The following is a 12,588-nucleotide window of genomic DNA, read 5'->3' on the forward strand; positions in this document are numbered from 1 at the left end:
AGCAGTGGGGAGCCGGGGGCCAAGGAGAAGGTGGGGGCCGGGGGAAGTGGGGCTATGGCTATAGAAGGGCACGTGAGGCGTCCTCGTGGTGACGGCAATGTCCCTTGTCTGGACTGTGGGTGTCGGGGTCCTGCTTGTGATGCTGCACTGCTGCTGTGCCAGATGTTACCACTAGGGGGCGCCGGGTAGGACACGCGGGGGCACCCGGACATGTGCTCCGCATTGTTTCTGAAAACTGCACGTGAGTCTAGTGTCTCAAAATGAAGTTTCATTACAAGGAGAGAAAAGAGGGCCTGGGTGGCTCAGTCGGTTAGGCATCTATCTGACTCTTGATTTCAGCTCAGGTCGTGATCCCAGGGTCACGAGATTGAGGTCTGAGCTGGGCTCTGCACTGGGCATGGAGCCTACTTAAGACTCTCTCTCTCCCCCTCTGCCCCTCCCCCCCTCAAAAAGATAGAGAGAGAGAGAGAGAGACAGAGAGAGAGAGACAGAGAGAGAGACAGAGACCAGGAGCGTCCTCTGCAAACTCACAGCCATGCACTTTAACACAGATGGAGATCCAGCCGGAGGAAGCTGGTCATTCCCACGCGGACGTGTCTGTGTGCTTGTTTAGGTAAAATGTGTCCAAGATGCAATTCGGGCCAAGAAGAAAACTTTCAATTTCCTGGGAGAGATGATAAGCCTCGTCCCCACCGTGGGCCTGTTCATCACCATGAACCCTGGCTACGCGGGACGCACTGAGTTGCCCGAGAACTTAAAAGCCTTGTTCAGGTGCGTGGGCAGAGGGGAAGCTAGCCCAGAGCAAGCTGGGAGCCAGGGGAGGCCGGGGACACGGGGCTCCCCAGTCGGGGAGGCGGGGGGTCTAGCAGGCAGAGCCCCCTCTAAAAGTAGACGGCGGTCTTCCCTCTCTGCCTTCCTGGGGGGCACGGGGCGCGTGCCCTTCGGTGGAAGGCAGGGTTCAGAGAAGAGTCCGTAGAACAGGTGTAGGGCCTGGCGACAGTCCGGGCGGAGGGCAGAGGGCATAGGAGGAACCAGGGAGGTGGAGAGTGGAGGGGGGCTGCTGGGAGCCCACCCCCTCGGCCCCGAAACCCTGACGCTGCGGGCTGCCTGGCAGGTGAGGTGCGGGGCTGGCTGACCAACCATGGGGTGGCAGGAGAAAGACGGGAGAAGCCGGAGGCCCACCCCACTGATCTCCCCCAGGCCCTGTGCCATGGTCGTCCCCGACTTTGAACTGATATGTGAGATCATGCTGGTGGCCGAGGGCTTCCTGGACGCCCGCCTGCTGGCCAGGAAGTTCATCACGCTCTACACCTTGTGCAGGGAGCTCCTGTCGAAGCAGGTGCGAGCTGACGGCATCTGGGGCCCGCAGGGCGGCTGGGGAGGGTGTCTTCCGGGCCGGTCTGGGGAAGCTGCCCGAGCCGGAAGGCACGCTCACGTCCGCCGCCCGTGCCTGCCCTCCCCAGGATCATTACGACTGGGGCCTGCGAGCCATCAAGTCCGTGCTGGTGGTGGCCGGCTCCCTGAAGAGGGGCGACCCCAGCCGGGCAGAGGACCAGGTGCTGATGAGGGCGCTGAGAGACTTCAACATCCCCAAAATCGTGACCGACGACCTGCCTGTGTTCATGGGGCTGATCGGGGACCTCTTCCCTGCCCTGGACGTGCCTCGCAAACGGGACCTGAATTTTGAAAAGGTAGGTCCTGGCGGGCCCTCGGGTCCAGGCGGGGGGGGGGGGGGGGGGGGGGGGTCTCGCGCTGGCACCTCCATGGCAGGTGCGACGGTGGGGCACGCGGCTCCCTCTGCCACGAGAGGCCCCCTGGAGCCACAAACGGCCTTCCAGCCCCAGGGGGCCCCTCTTTCAATGCTGGGGGCCGGGTCTCCCAGGGGACCGGAGAGGGCTTCGGGCAGGTCTGTCCCCCGCAGGGGTGCTCGGGAGAATCACCGGCAGGGCGAGAACGAGCGAGCGAACACAGCCACGCCGGGGGCCTCCCTCACAGTACCCCCTGCCAGGCAGGAAGTCCCCCTCCCGCCAGGACCGCCAGGTCCCCGCGCCCAGCACCCCACCCTGTGCGCGCCTCCCAGATCATCAAGCAGAGCGTCGTGGAGCTCAAGCTGCAGGCGGAAGACAGCTTCGTGCTCAAGGTCGTACAGCTCGAGGAGCTCCTCCAAGTGCGGCACTCGGTGTTCGTCATCGGGAACGCGGGCAGCGGCAAATCCCAGGCACGCCGCCCCCCACCCCCTCCCCGCCCCCCGTGCAACCCTCGCAGGGCCTCGTCGCCTCCCCACACCCCTGGGGCAGCCGCAGCCCTTGTCCTGGGTCCTCCTCTCTTCCTGCTCCTTCCCCCTGGACACCAGCCACCTGGCCCTCTGTGGCCAGTGCCCCACCCCCACCCTCCTGTTCCCTCCTGCCCCCCTGTGCAAGCCCCCCACGTTCCTGTCCCCTCCTCCCCCCATGTGAGCCCCCCCACATTCCTGTCCCCACCTGCCCCCCCCCGCACCAGCTCCCCACATTCCTGTCCTCACCTGCCCCCCCCCGCACCAGCTCCCCACGTTCCTGTCCCCACCTGCCCCCCTGCACCAGCTCCCCACCCCCCTCCTGTCCCCTGTTCCCTGTCCCCTGCCACTATCTGGGCATAGTGAGAAGCAGAGGGTGGCGGCCAATATTACTAACATCGATAACATCGGAAGATTCGAAGCCAGCCAAGTGTTCAGCTGGACGCCCACAGGATGGACTCCCATGCTATTAATTCAAGATCGTTTCCAAAGTAATAACACGGGGGACGCTCACAAGTTATTTTTAAAAAGGCAGAAACTGTATGAACCCAGTCTTCTAAAAGGAACATATACATATGTATGCATTTTTAATGTTTATTCATTTTTGAGAGAGAGAGAGAGAGAGAGAGGGAGAGGGGAGGGGCAGAAAGAGGGGACAGAGGATCAGAAGAAGGCTCTGTGCCGACAGCCGACGCGGGGCTCGAACTCAGAAACCGCCAGATCGTGACCTGAGCCGAAGCCCGATGCGCAACCGGCTGAGCCCCCCCGCCCAGGCGCCCACACGTATGCATGTTTATGTCTGTACGCACACACACGCGCGTTCACGTGAACCACCGACAAATGTCCTTAAACACCCTTTTCTCTGGGTGGAGGGATGGCGGGGAGTTTTCTTCCACGAGCGGGGACGGCCTCCACGGTCAGGAAATCGCTGCGAGTTTTCCCGAGCTTCGCCCGGTCTCCGGCCACACGGTGCTCCGCTGCCCGCGGATGGGAGCGCCTGCGGTCCCCGTCCCCGGGTTACTTGCCTCGGCCACCGTTCGGGGGACGCAGGCTCACCCGAGTGTCGGCAAAGCACAACAGTCGCAGAGCAGGAATTCTGCCTGGGGTTCGCAGGAGGCCCCCGCAGCCCTCGTGGAGGGCACCTTCCTGGGTTCGGGTGCCGGAGTGGCCGGGACCCCGAGCCCGGTGTGAGCGCCCGTCCCCCCTCCCCCCTCCCCCACGCCCAGGTCCTCAAGTCTCTCCACAAGACCTACCAGAACATGAAGAGGAAGCCGATCGCTGTGGACCTGGACCCCAAGGCAGTCACCTGTGACGAGCTCTTTGGGATCATCAACCCGGCCACCAGGGAGTGGAAAGACGGTAGGAGGAGCCGGGTCCGGGCAGGCGGAGTGGAGGCAGGTCACCAGCAGGCGTCCCAGGGGCACCCGGGCCCTGCTCACCCACCCCAGCCCAGCCCAGCTTACCCCAGCCCTGCTCACCCACACCAGCCCTAGTCACCCCCACCAGCCCTGCTCACCCACCCCAGCCCTGCTCACCCACCCTGGCCCTGCTCACTCACAGGCCTTTTCTCCACCATAATGCGGGACCTGGCCAACATCACTCATGATGGCCCCAAGTGGATCGTCCTGGATGGGGACATAGACCCTATGTGGATCGAATCTCTCAACACCGTCATGGATGACAACAAGGTTCAAGGGGCTCCTGGATTCTAGAGCTAACCCTCAAAGCCTGGCGATGGCCCGGAGGGGGGCAGGGGGCTCACGGGAAGCACGTCACCACCCGGTGTACACAATGGACAGAACCTTCCGTAGACTGACCCTGGGGAGTGAGACGGAACCTTCCATAGGCTGGCCCTGGGGAGTGAGGGTCTGTCTGGAACGGCAGCAGCATGGGTGAAGCGCACAGATACGGAAAACTTTCTTGCCTAAATGGCATGTGACATAACGTGGCAGGACATCTAACATCTTGGAAGACAGAAACAGAATTCAGAATGATCTAGAAACAGCAGAAGAGGACGATTCTTACTTGGGTGGAACAGGGAACACAAGAACTCCGGGGGGGGGGGGGGTGGGCATGCTTTCCCAAAGCAAATGTGGTATCACAGTGATGCCCTACGCGGTGCTCACTTCGGGAAGCCTCCCGTGTTGTCTGGGGGTGGGACAGGTGTCAGGGACATCTAGGGAAGCTGGCTGGTGACGAGCACAGGTGCACGGGCCCTCTTTGTTCTGAGACACCCCCGTGTGACGAACCATCAGGACAACGGCACGTCGGCCGCTGAAAACCCACAGGCCTGACCCCCTTCCCAGGTCCTCACGCTGGCCAGCAACGAGCGAATCCCCCTGAACCGCACCATGAGGCTGGTGTTTGAGATCAGCCACCTGAGGACGGCCACCCCGGCCACCGTCTCCAGAGCCGGGATTCTGTACATCAACCCCGCAGACCTGGGGTGGAACCCGTGAGTTGGGTTTTCGCTTCTCCGTTCCAAACTGGCAGAGAAAGGCAAGGCTGGCAGCGTTTCCGAGTCGCCTGTGCGGGCGTGCGGGCATTCGTTCGACAAATACCGCACGCAGGGCCTCCCCCGGGCCCCGGGTCCCGGAAGCGGAAGGACCAGCGACAGCCGTGTGAACACGAGGTGTGGTGACGGGGACTAGCCCACGGCACCGTGCGCCGGGAACCCTGCGGGGAAGTGTTCCCAAGAGGAAGGCGCAGTTTGGGCTGAAACCTGGCGGGAGAGGGAGTTTTCCAGGCGGACAGAAACTGCAGGGAGCTCGCCAGGCGAGAACGTGGCGGGGCGGGGTGGCTAGAGTGGGAGGTTCCGGGGTCCGGGTGGCGGTCGGGTGTCCGTGGACGGAGCGTCAAGCCTGAAGATGCTCTTGGCAGGAAGGAGCTGATACTGGACCAGCCTGCGGGGCCCACACGGGGGCCCTTTCTGGGGTGAAGAGGGCCGGCCACGCCAGGGGACGATGGGTGACCACTGGGGGCAGGGAGGAAGGGACAATGTGAGAAATGCTCAAAATCTTAAGAAATGGAAGATCTGGCATTGATTCGGGGGCCCGAACCCAAAATCAGAGTGTTGGAGGGTCTGGTTCCACCCAGAGGCCCCCAGGGAGCCAGCGCCCCAGGCCTTTGTCCTGGCTGCTGGTGGCTCCGGGCCACCCGTGGCGACCCTTGGCTCGTGGATGCATCACCCGATCTCTGCGTCCACATCCACATGGCCACCTTTCTGTCTCTCGTGGTCTCCCCTCAGTCCCCTTTTCTTGTAGGGACAGTCATGGGATTGGGGCCCGCCCTCATTTTGGGATCCTAACCTTGACTACGTCTGCAAAGACCCTTTTCCAAATAAGGTCACATTTATGGGTCCTGGTGGACATGTGTTTTGGGAGCCACTACACCACATGTGAGAGTTTCCAGGGTGGGAAGACAAGGCAACAGGAGGGAGGCGGAGGGTTCGGGGGCACCGGAGGGGGGTGGGGGGTAGGAAGGAGAGAGCCGAAAGGAAGCCTTGTGCCAAGAGTGGTTCTCGAGGCCCCCGGAGGAAGGACCAAGCCGGTGAGCGGCTGTTTGGGGACGAGGAGGGGGGAAGTGAAGAGGGCCGGGGGCCAACACGCGCCCCCCCGGCCCCCGGGAGGAAGGCATCCCTCCCACGGGGACAGCAGTGACTTGAGGCCGGGAGACCGCAGAGCACATCCCAGAGCAGGAAGGGGAGCGAGGTTTCCCCCTGGGAGCCGGGCGGGGGCTTACCACGCTTTGCCCGCGGACACAGATCGTGGAAAGGATCGCTCTGTCATTCTGGACAATCCAGGGTGCAGTGGGGCAGACGTTTTAGCTGTCGGTCCTCCGTTCTGTTGGAGGCACGGTAAGAATCAGAGCCTGTCCTCGGGGCTGCGGATGCCAGGCTAGCCGTGTCTGGTGACGTGAGCCCCCTGCTTCTGCCCCATCCTGGAAATGATGCGCTCGCTGACCCACGAGGGGGCCGGACGCTGTTTATGCTTTAGGCAGGGCACTTAGCGCTCACGGCAGGCCAGGCTCCCTTCTGCGGGCTCTAAAAATACCCGCCCAGGCAGTCCTCACTCCCACTCAGAAGTGAAAAACCTGGGAGCCCGACATGTTGAGTAACTCGCCCGAGCTACTGCTGGCCGAAGTCGATTCAGGCCCAGGCAGCAGGCTCCAGAGTCTGTACCCTCGCCCTTGGGGTGGCCCACTTCTCAGCAACGCACGCCAGCAGCGGGTGGACACCAGACAGTCCAACACGGGTCCTCAATGGTTGCCTATGGCATTAGTTTGGACGCCTCCGTAGAACGTGACAAATTCATCTCAAACTAGCTAAAGCAAAAAAAAAAAAAAAAAAAAGGTTGGCTCAATTCAGCAAGCGGTGCTTCAGGCACGGCTGGATCCAGGAACCTAGATGATCTAATGAGAGGCGCCTGTTCCTCTCTCTTCCCTTCCCTTCCTATCCCCCTCCCCCTTTCCACACAGACAACGTGAAATCTTTCTCCTCCCCTATGTCCAGCTCTGCCCCCATCAGTATTGGCTTCATTTGGGGTAGGAAAGATGGCTCCCAGTCGTTCTAGGCTACAGGACCCCCCCGTGGCTAGAATGCCAGAGGCAGAGCGCACCCCCACGGCCCCGCCACCCCCGTCAGACCCTCTCAAGGTCTGCGTCTGGCCGCATCACCAGGCAGGAGCGCCAGAGTCACTCAGAGGCGCCGGGGATGTTCGCCAAGGGGAGGGACGCCACGCGGGCCCGCCACGGTGGCCCCACCACCCGGTGCCCCCCCGTCTCCCCCAGGGTAGTGAGCAGCTGGATTGAGAGGCGCAAGGTGCAGTCGGAAAAGGCCAACCTCGTGATCCTCTTCGACAAGTACCTGCCCACGTGCTTGGACAAGTTGCGTGTTGGGTTTAAGAAGATCACGCCCATACCGGAGGTCGCGGTCATCCAGACCATCCTGCACCTGCTGGAGTGCCTCCTCACAGAGAAGAGCGTGCCGCCCGACTCCCCCAAGGAGCTGTACGAGCTCTACTTTGTGTTTGCCTGTTTCTGGGCCTTCGGGGGGGCCACGTTCCAGGACCAGGTGAGCGGCCGGCCCCCTCCCCCCGCCCCCCCCTCCCGCCCCGGGGAGCCAGCCGTCCAGGCGGGGCCTCTGGGCGTCCCTAGCCGGGCCCTCGGCTCCGTTTTGCTCTTCAACAGCTTGTGGACTATCGAGTCGAGTTCAGCAAGTGGTGGGTCAACGAGTTCAAGACGATCAAGTTCCCCTCGCAGGGAACCATCTTCGACTACTACGTAGATCCCGACACGAGAAAGTTCCTGCCGTGGACAGAGAAAGTGCCCTCCTTCGAGCTGGACCCCGACGTCCCGCTGCAGGTGCCCGGCCCGGGGTGGTGACAGTTGGGGAGCGGGACTCAGCGCCCCGTCTCACACCTCTTGACGGGTCACCGAACACACGCGATTTTCAACAGTAAACCCGGGGACTTGGCAAACCGTTGGGTCTGCAGGTTCGCCGGGAGGTGGAAATCAGAGGTGCAGGACGTCTGAGGGTCACGACTCCCCCCCCCCCCCCCGCCCCGGCCCAGGCCTCTCTGGTGCACACCACAGAAACCACGCGTATTCGCTACTTCATGGATCTGCTCATGGAGAAGTCGTGGCCGGTGATGCTGGTGGGGAACGCAGGCACGGGCAAGTCGGTGCTGATGGGGGACAAGCTGGAGAGCCTCAACACCGACGACTACCTCGTGCAGGCCGTGCCCTTCAACTTCTACACGACCTCGGCCATGTTGCAGGGTGGGGCCGGGGCCAGAGCGGGGGGTGCGGGGGCGTGGGGTGGGGCCGGGGGGCAGGCTAGGGTGCAGGGTGGGGCCGGAGCCAGGAGCAGGGGTGCGTGGGTGTGGGGTGGGGCCGGGGCCAGGAGCAGGGGTGCAGGGGTATAGGGTGAGGCTGGGGGCAGGAACAAGGGTGCAAGGTGAGGCTGAGGCCAGTCTGGGGTGCAGAGTGAGGCTAAGGCCAGGAGCCAGGGGCACAGGATGGGGCTGGGGCCAGGAACGGGACTACGGGTGGGACCAGGGTCAGGAACATGGGTGCAAGATGAGGCCAGGGCCAGGCTGAGGTGTAGGGTGAGGCCAGGGGTATGCCAGGGTACAGGGTGGGGCTGGGGCCAGGAGAAGGGGTGCAGGGTGAGGCCAGGAAAAGGGGCATAATAGGGGGCCAGGTTGAGGTACAAAGTGGGACGGGGCCAGGTGCAGGGGTGAGGGGTGGGGCCAGGGGCAGGGGCTAGGGTGCGGGGCGGGGCTGGGACCAGGAGAAGAGGTGAGGCCAGGGAAAGGGGTGCATGCAGTAGAGGGCCAAGTTGAGGTGCAGAGTGGGACTGGGGGCAGGAGCAGGGGCACAGCGGGGGGGCTCAATGACCACAGTGGGTCCTCACTGCCCCGTCTGGACGCCCCCAGTCACGCTCATCCCAGTGGCTGGCCCCTTACCGCCACAGTCCCCATTATCCCTTTTCACTGAAGACCAGGGACTGGCCAGGGTCCCCTTCGCCGGCCACGCCCCCTCCACTGGCCTCTGTCCTCAGAGGAGGGGGGATGGGAGTAGTCGCCAGGACCCCTCGTCCCAGAGCTCCTGGGTAGATGCCACCGGGAGCTCCCGCCACAGCCAGTCTGGGGTGGCCCCAAGGTTGTCCAGGCGCAAGGCTCCTGCCGCCTGCACCTTGGACCCTTGATGCCCAAGGCTCCCGGCTTTGCTCCTGGGGGTGAGGGAGTCGAAGCTCACCCATCCTCAGGGCCCCCTCCAGGGCCACTGCCCAGGCCACGCCACCTGGTGCTGGGGACCAGGGGCCCCGTAGGACCTCCCACCAGGATGTAGCAGGCATGGTGGCAGCCGGCTGGCTCCCTTCTCCAGGGGTTCTGGAGAAGCCGCTAGAGAAGAAATCCGGGAGGAACTACGGTCCGCCAGGCACCAAGAAGCTGATCTACTTCATCGACGACATGAACATGCCCGAGGTGGACAAGTACGGGACGGTGGCGCCCCACACGCTCATCCGGCAGCACATGGACCACGGGCACTGGTAAGCGGGCGGTGGGGCGGGGGCTGCGGGGAGGGTCCAGGACCGGGATGCAGACCGGGCCAGAGGAGTGCACCTCCTGCGAGGCTCGGGACAGCCCGGCCTCCCTCCGCCCCTGGCTCACGCGGGCCCCCCGTTCACAAGACACCCACGGTAACGGCACAAGCACCATCCAGCATTAGCAGAACGGGGACGAGGACTCGCAGAGGCTGACAGCGGATCGGTATCCGGAGCGTGCCAGGAATTCCTGAAAACCGACAACAAGCAATGACTCCCAGCGGAGAAAAACGCATAAGGGGGGGGGGGGGGGTGCGGGGAACCCCAACAGGTAAGAGGCACGTGAAAAATGCAACCTTTCGGCTCATCCGAGTCCTTGCAAGTTTTGTCAGGGAAACGGCCAGCCTATCTGAGAATCGTCGTCGTCATTATCGTTCATGATTAGAACGACCCGGACCGGGCACACCTGCCCTGTGTCGGGTCTCCGTGCGTTAGCGCGTTTAGTCCCCGTGTTGGTGCAGGGCACGGGGCGCTGGGCCGCCTTGCCCGGAGAGGGGGGCCCGATGCTGCTGGACGGCAGAGCTGGGGCGGAAGCTCGTGCCTGCGCGCTGAGCCACTCCGCCGCCTCTCGTTTCCAGATTTTCCTTGAGGACAGGAAGTGAAATCGGCCCGTTCCCATATAAGCGACACTCATGGGGGGTTTTGGTCACCACGCGCGAGAGATGATGGCGGGCGGGGTGGGGGCCGGTGGCACGACTTTGGGGGGGGGGGTCTCCCTCGCGCAGGTACGACAGACAGAAGCTGACGCTGAAGGACATCCACAACTGTCAGTACGTGGCTTGCATGAACCCCACCTCCGGATCCTTCACCATCGACCCCAGGCTCCAGGTGGGCAGAAGCCAAACTCCGCTCGTCCCGCCGCCGTGGGGTTGAGGTCTCAGAACAAGCACATCCCGTACAGTATTCGGGACACGCTTATTCATCAGGACAATTGTTTGTTATTTACCTGAAACTCAGATTTATCTATTATTTTTTTTAAGTTTTTTTTTTTTAAGTTTGTTTATTTTTGAGACAGACAGAGACAGAGCGTGAACGGGGGAGGGGCAGAGAGAGAGGGAGACACAGAATCCCAAGCGGGCTCCAGGCTCTGAGCCGTCAGCACACAGCCCGACGCGGGGCTCGAACCGATGGACCGCGAGATCGTGACCTGAGCCGAAGTCGGACGCTGAACCGACGGAGCCCCCCAGGCGCCCCTCTGAAACTCAGATTTAGCAGGATCTCCCGTACTAACGTCTGCAACCCCATCCAGGCAGGACCTCGCTTCTAAAGGATCTAAGCGGATCCTTATGATTTTGTGGGATCTGAAGGATCTGAGCGGATCCTTATGATTTCGTGGGATCTTACCACATACGAGGCCCAAGGAGGGAGACCGTCCGTTCCGACCATGCCCGCGAGACACTAGGTGACGGGGGCAGAGCCTGCGCCCCCAGGCAGGCAGGAACCCCGGGCCACCAGCCGGTCCCCCCGGGGCCGCCTGACGGGGATCCGTGGTTGTTCCCGGCAGCGCCACTTTTGTGTGTTTGCCGTGAGCTTTCCGGGCCAGGAGGCCCTCACCACCATCTACAACACGATCCTGGCCCAGCACCTGGCCTTTCGCTCGGTCCCCATGGTGGTTCAGAAGATGAGCGCCCAGCTGGTGACCTCGGCCCTGGGTAAGCTGACGGCTCATCCCCTCCCCTCCTGTCAGTAAAACCTGCTGCTTCACGGGGCTGGTGGCTTCTTCGCAGTCTCCCCTGGCAGATATTTTATTTCTACTTTTAAAATCAATATTTTTAAATGATGCTATGTTGCAGCAGGAGGTATGATGAAATCCAGTGGCTTGAGGGGAGGGTGGGGGTAGGAAATTCAGTGTACAAGGAGTGATTTACACGTCAGTAGGGCAGCAAACCTCCCTCTTCGGCCGTGCAGAACTTACTCAAGTTGTCGCCACCTCGTAGTCCATTTGCTTTCGAAGCTGTACCTTAAGCTCTGCCCTTCCTGAGGCCGTTAAGAGCACCTAAGAATCGATGTATCTTTTTCCGGTAACAGCCCTGCATCAGAAAGTCACTGCAATGTTTCTTCCCACGGCCATTAAATTTCATTATGTCTTCAACCTGAGGGACCTCTCCAGTATTTTCCAGGTACTGCTCTCTTAGCCCTCTTCTGGCCAAGTCCCTGATCCGTGGGTGCTCTCCTCCTGTGCTGCTCTCAGGAGAGAAAGCAAAGCGACCTATGGACTGATGACAGCCATGATGATGGGGCTGCGGGTGTCACTACCCTGTTGTTTTGCTTGCCTGGTTCCATCTCCCCCTAGAAGTGTGGACCCCATGCAAGCAGGGCCTATCTGGGCTGTGATCCCGGAGCCCCAGAGAGGGTCTGGAACGTGCTAGACTCTCCATAAGAACCTGTCGGACGTGCCCGGGGCACTCGGCCGCCAAATGGCTGAGCCAGGACCGGACACAGGCAGGCTTGCGGCGGATCCCCGGCCCGTAACTGCCCGCCCTGTGGCCCTCGAGAGTCTGGTTCCCCCTCGTGGCCAGACTCGTCTGTCCCTTCTCCGCCAGCCACCCCGTTAGAGAATGAAGCCATCGGCCCTGTCGTGGGAGGAGGATTCCCCCACATCTCTGCCCGCGACACAGCCTCCGGGAAGCACATGGCCTCGGCCATCCGTGCCTTGGCAGATCACCGCCTGGGAAAGTGACCGCTCTCTCGCGTCGGCTACGTACGGCACCTGGCTGGCCTCCGTAGTGCAGCTGACGATGCTGACCGTCCCGTGCCTGGGGCAGGGGCTCTTATTCTCCACAGCGGAGATCCTGAGGGTACCGCTCGACCTAGTCCGCCTCTGGCTGCATGAGGCCGAGAGGGTGTATGGCGACAAGATGGTGGACGGGAAAGACCAGGACATGCTGCGCAGAGTCACGATGGCTTCCGCCAAGAAATTCTTTGACGTAAGTCAAGCCACCAAGTCCCTCTGATGAGCCCCGACAGGCCCTAGGAGGGCAGAGTGCCTGGGGCCCGCCGATAAGGCGAGCCCTCTCGGAAGGGCCCCGACGTGAGCGTGCGCAGGACCGCGCCGGGTCCCTAGAAGTGACTCGGTCACGCGAGTGTGTGTCTGGGGGAAGGACTGACGCCTCAGTAGGTCGGGATGTGATGAGCTCCCTCCGTCCGCTTGGCGTAGAGAAAGGCCTGCTTGGCTCATGGCGCTCTGCTCGTACGTCCTAGGCTTTCT

At 62.3% G+C, this 12,588-nt stretch overlaps 1 protein-coding gene across 2 annotated transcripts in view; it reads left to right on the forward strand.

Moving 5' to 3' along the window:
• Positions 1 to 12,588, forward strand: part of DNAH17 (dynein axonemal heavy chain 17) — a 103,275-nt gene that overhangs the window by 55,021 nt on the left and 35,666 nt on the right. The window contains exons 1-16 of one of the 2 annotated variants that reach the window (XM_058704185.1): positions 90 to 185; positions 614 to 771; positions 1,201 to 1,339; positions 1,464 to 1,691; positions 2,081 to 2,218; positions 3,499 to 3,631; positions 3,833 to 3,960; positions 4,579 to 4,727; positions 7,061 to 7,343; positions 7,460 to 7,633; positions 7,843 to 8,050; positions 9,161 to 9,326; positions 10,106 to 10,208; positions 10,885 to 11,032; positions 11,409 to 11,500; positions 12,146 to 12,307. In XM_058704185.1, the coding sequence (XP_058560168.1) occupies positions 674 to 771; positions 1,201 to 1,339; positions 1,464 to 1,691; positions 2,081 to 2,218; positions 3,499 to 3,631; positions 3,833 to 3,960; positions 4,579 to 4,727; positions 7,061 to 7,343; positions 7,460 to 7,633; positions 7,843 to 8,050; positions 9,161 to 9,326; positions 10,106 to 10,208; positions 10,885 to 11,032; positions 11,409 to 11,500; positions 12,146 to 12,307 (2,349 nt within the window). In that variant the 5' untranslated portion in view covers positions 90 to 185; positions 614 to 673. Of the gene's footprint in view, positions 1 to 89; positions 186 to 613; positions 772 to 1,200; positions 1,340 to 1,463; positions 1,692 to 2,080; positions 2,219 to 3,498; positions 3,632 to 3,832; positions 3,961 to 4,578; positions 4,728 to 7,060; positions 7,344 to 7,459; positions 7,634 to 7,842; positions 8,051 to 9,160; positions 9,327 to 10,105; positions 10,209 to 10,884; positions 11,033 to 11,408; positions 11,501 to 12,145; positions 12,308 to 12,588 lie in introns of those variants that run through there. The other variant, XM_058704186.1, reaches the window with a different exon arrangement.

The sequence above is a fragment of the Neofelis nebulosa genome, chromosome 16, assembly GCF_028018385.1.
Source record: "Neofelis nebulosa isolate mNeoNeb1 chromosome 16, mNeoNeb1.pri, whole genome shotgun sequence".
Lineage (NCBI taxonomy): Eukaryota > Metazoa > Chordata > Mammalia > Carnivora > Felidae > Neofelis > Neofelis nebulosa.